Source organism: Lolium perenne, chromosome 2 (assembly GCF_019359855.2).
Source record: "Lolium perenne isolate Kyuss_39 chromosome 2, Kyuss_2.0, whole genome shotgun sequence".
In the NCBI taxonomy this organism is placed as follows: Eukaryota; Viridiplantae; Streptophyta; class Magnoliopsida; order Poales; family Poaceae; genus Lolium; species Lolium perenne.
This window is the reverse complement of record NC_067245.2, coordinates 28,288,418-28,292,499: the sequence shown is the minus strand read 5'-3', so window position 1 is coordinate 28,292,499 and position 4,082 is coordinate 28,288,418. Positions and strand designations below refer to the sequence as shown.

Genomic DNA, 4,082 nt, shown 5'->3' with positions numbered 1-4,082 from the left:
CATATATGAACTCAACATATTATTCCCTCTATTTATCTAGGACTCTTTGCTAGGCTTAGACAGTGTCATTATTCTTCTTCTTGATGACCTCTTGAATTATAGCCCCGACAACATCAAGCTCCATTGGTTTGGGCACAAATTCATCAGCGCCGACCCTCATGAACGCCTCTTGGGCATTTTCGCCAACTGATACTCCAACAATCTTCACATGAATTTCTCCCAAAGCACGGATCTTCTCAATTGCCTGCCAAATAATACAAGAACTACATTTTCAAGCAAACTATTCAGCAAAAATAAATAGCTATTTTTCCACATGTAAGAAATGGAAAACTAATACCTCAGGCCCAGACATTACGGGCATGTCCTTGTCACAAAAAATAATGTCAAACTTCTTCCCCTCGAGGAACATTTGCACTGCTTCTTTCCCATTCTTAGCCGTAGTAATCTCGCAGTGGAATTTACGCAGCATGGCGGAGAGAATCATGGTCTCAACAGCCGAATCCTCAACAATAAGTGCCTTAACCGGGGATCCTTCAACGTAGGATGTCATGATCGGCTAAACAAACTACAAAAGAATACATATATTTGTTATTTCCGATCCATGCAATGCATCTAAGGTGATTGCTATAGGGTATTCTCAATAAATATAAACAAAATAATCATAATCAAAATTAGTATCCCGAAATGTTGTGCATGAATATCAAGTGAGCAAGTTTAGTTGCAAAATCATAAGAAATAATTCTTAAAAATAATCTAGAAGTTAAGCATGCACTTCAAGTACATATCAGTTGATGGAAATATATGCTAGATCTGGTCGGAAGCTCAAATCATGAGATGTTGCTATTGCAAGACGTGTGCAAAATTATTATTACTCAGGATGGGAAGACCAAAAAATATTTTTTTCATATAAGAGGATAAGAAAAAAAAAAATATCAAAAGACAAAGAGAACATTGTTTTACATATGAATAATTTGTCACGTTCTTTTCTGCAATAAGTAGAACCAAAAACATCGTAAGGAAGACCGCATCATAGCAAAGAAACGGTAAAAAATACAACATATGGGTGCATATGCATGGTTGCACCTCTAACAGTCTCTTGTATGCAAGCATATCAAAATAAACTAGTACATGATGATGATTGCTATGCAAAAAAAAGAGAAAAATGGGGACCTCAAAGCTTGCTAGAGCTTTTGGCGAACGAGGTCGAAGGAAATGCAATTGGCTCTTTTTTTATATTGTTGCTTCAGGTTTTGGTGTTGTGTGCTGTTTACGCCTCTATGCCTAGGTATTTATAGAGGGAAACGAGAGGAGCACCACCCCAAGGCTGGCCGATCTCAGCCATTCATTTGAAAATTATGTCCGTTCCACATGAAATACAAAATGGAGAACTAATGTTGATATTGCCAATATCTTTTGTTATAAATGATAAATATATTTTTCATATTTCCAGATACTTCTCACAGATGTATAGCTTATTAAATTGCTGATTATTGCACCGCAGAAGATCACAGTGTGTATAAATATGTATGGCTTCACATGCCATCGTTGCTAGATATCAAAAAGGAATTATAAATCATTTATTGTTTTTCCGTCAATAACATAAATGGTTGTTCACCTGTTATTGTGGTGATTTGTTCAAGTATGGCAAGAAAACCTTACTATGAATGTGCCCATGATAGATATGAAATGACAATTAAGAATGTATTGCATCTGGTGTATTCCAGATCGATCGCATATTAGTTTGCTCCATCGTCGGATTATCTTAATCTCACATCTATAATTTCACCGAAATATGCGCACAGAGGCTTAATAAACATAAACAAAGATGAATTTACCAGATTGTATATATGCTACCACTTAAGGTGCTAAGAGAGAACTAATTATGTCATGGATATGACCACGACTGTTGCTACAGGATTGCACGAAGACCAGGTTTTACCCATGTCCAGCCTCTCCGGAGAGTAAAAGGCTCACTTCCTGCTTATATGTATTCATTAGAGAGTTACAATGGGGTTGATGAGGGAGCTCCTAGGCAATGCCCACCATGAGTGGCTTAGGGTTGACGAAATCCTACAGGCTAGCACGAGACATCAGGTACCAAACGGGGAGAGAGATTTACCCAGGTTCGGGGCCCTCGATGAGGTAAACCCTTACTTCCTCCTTGTCTGATTTTGATTTATCGAATATATCGGGTTACAATGGGCTACCGATAGGCTATTACGGTTGACTCGCCGAGAGGCAAGGATTCTAAGATTTGTGCTCCAAGTTGCGGTGGTTCTATCTATTGTTGTTCTCTTGTTCGGCAGGCCCCCTCCTGGCCTTTATATAGCAGGCCAGGTCCCGAGAGTCCTATCCAAACTCAACTAGGTTACATTCAGATCTAATCTAATCTTTCTTTTATTGACGCCTTCTTTCCTTGTCCATCAAGAATCCATCTCATGGTAGGTCTCCTTCGTTGCAACCGACGTACGGGCCCACCTTAGTCTTGTACAATCTTCATGGGCCCTAGTTTGGCTTGGGGAGGTAGACTAATGTCGAGTACCCGAAGGGTAATGCCCACATCAGTAGCCCCCTAGTGACTGGCCGAAGCAAAGCTTCGGGCAGGGACTACAATTGCCTTCATCCGAATATCTTTTTCTGTCGAAGAAAATATAATCTTCTCATTTGCTATGAGGTTGAAATTGCTTGATATCAGGTGCACGTCCAGCGCTCCCGATGAGAGTATCCCCCGAGTATAGGGATAGATGTTTGCAACTGTGCGTAGACTCAAGTTGTGTCGTCGTGGTGAACAGACAGATGCCATGGGATGGCTTAAGTTGGGGCCGAATGTGCGCTAGAGGATTCGGGGGAGGGTTTTGGTTATATGGGGATGAATTCCGGATGGATTACTGGATGCTCTCTCAATGAACTTGGCCTTGGATAGAGGTTGAAGAAGAAGAAGAACACAAGAACTAGCTCAACTCTGGATCTCTCTATTCCATGATCGAACGAGGTTATAGGTTTTCTGATACAGGGTAGGACGTACCCGCGTTAGGGTGTGCTCCCTCTCCTTATATAGGGGAGAGGGTGGCTTACAGGGGAAAAAACCCTAGGAAACCCTAATGGCATCTTTGACTAGACAAACTACTTTACAAAGCCTCTTTGGCAGCTGATGACACCGGTAGCCCTTTAATCAGGCACGGTGACATCCTCCGGTACCTTTTACACCATCTTCTGCTTTTGCCTCAGAGCTTCGATTAAAGCTGAAGTGTTTCGCTCATCCTTGTCCTCTAGCTGTTGAGAGAATCTTTGACCAACTTGCTGACGTGCTACTGTGTAGCTTGTACCGGTAGTCTGGTACCTTCTTAGCCTATTCCGGTATACCCCTCCTGGGATACCGGCATAGGTTCACTTAGCCATAAGCTTAATTCCACTGTTCTGGAATAATCTTTAAACCGGTACCTTACCAGCCTAAATTAGGCAAGTCCGGCATGCCTTTGGCATACCGAGGGTCATCCCCCAACATTAGTCCCCGAAGCTGGTATAGTCCGGCGAATCCTATCCGACGGACTATGTCAGGTTCCCATTAATCAACGTACCGGTTTAACCTTTCGGTAACCAGTTCAAAACCTTCCGGCGTCTCTGCCAAACCCAACCATACCGATATTTTCCGGTAGCTACATCATCAAACTCTCCTCGGCGAAGTCGAGAATATCTCGGAAACAGTGCATGTCAGAGACATGCGCACTGTTTCTGACGCCACACCGTCAGGGGTCACTTCCCTTCGGCTTCTGCGCTCGCATTTAATGTGCCGCACTGGATCCTCGCTGTCATTCCGGATCCGTGTGGCCTCCCTGTGGCACTCTATTTTTCGCGCGTGTATCCCCGCGCCACATGGCGGCCCACGAGGCGAAACACCGCGGCCCAGCGGTTTCTGGCCCACGAACGCCTTTCCCTATTTAAGGGTGCGGTGGTTCCACGCCTTCTTCTTCTTCGCATTCGCCAAGTTCTAGAGCACCACGTTGCCCTTTCCCCTTGCGCTCCCTTCGCCGCCGCTCGCCGCCGAAGCTCCATTCTCCGACGAACTTCTCCAAGAAGCTCTG

The 4,082-nt window shown here is 43.6% G+C and overlaps 1 protein-coding gene across 1 annotated transcript; it reads right to left on the bottom strand.

Annotated features, from left to right (window-relative positions):
• LOC127328323 (two-component response regulator ORR42-like) lies at positions 1 to 550 on the bottom strand. Its single transcript, XM_051354929.1, has 2 exons — positions 338 to 550; positions 1 to 244 (listed from the first exon to the last, which is right to left on the bottom strand). Exons 1-2 carry the CDS (start codon positions 548 to 550, stop codon positions 56 to 58), a joined length of 402 nt encoding a protein of 133 aa, XP_051210889.1. The 3' UTR covers positions 1 to 55.
• Positions 551 to 4,082: the final 3,532 nt, after the last annotated feature.

What these genes read in the sequence shown, in the direction of transcription:
- LOC127328323 (XM_051354929.1), bottom strand. Translation starts at nt 550, where the DNA reads ATGACATCCTACGTTGAAGGATCCCCGGTTAAGGCACTTATTGTTGAG. An exon ending in CCGTAATGTCTGGGCCTGAG is followed by an intron (nt 245 to 337) that starts GTATTAGTTTTC and finishes ATTATTTGGCAG; the next exon opens with GCAATTGAGAAGATCCGTGC.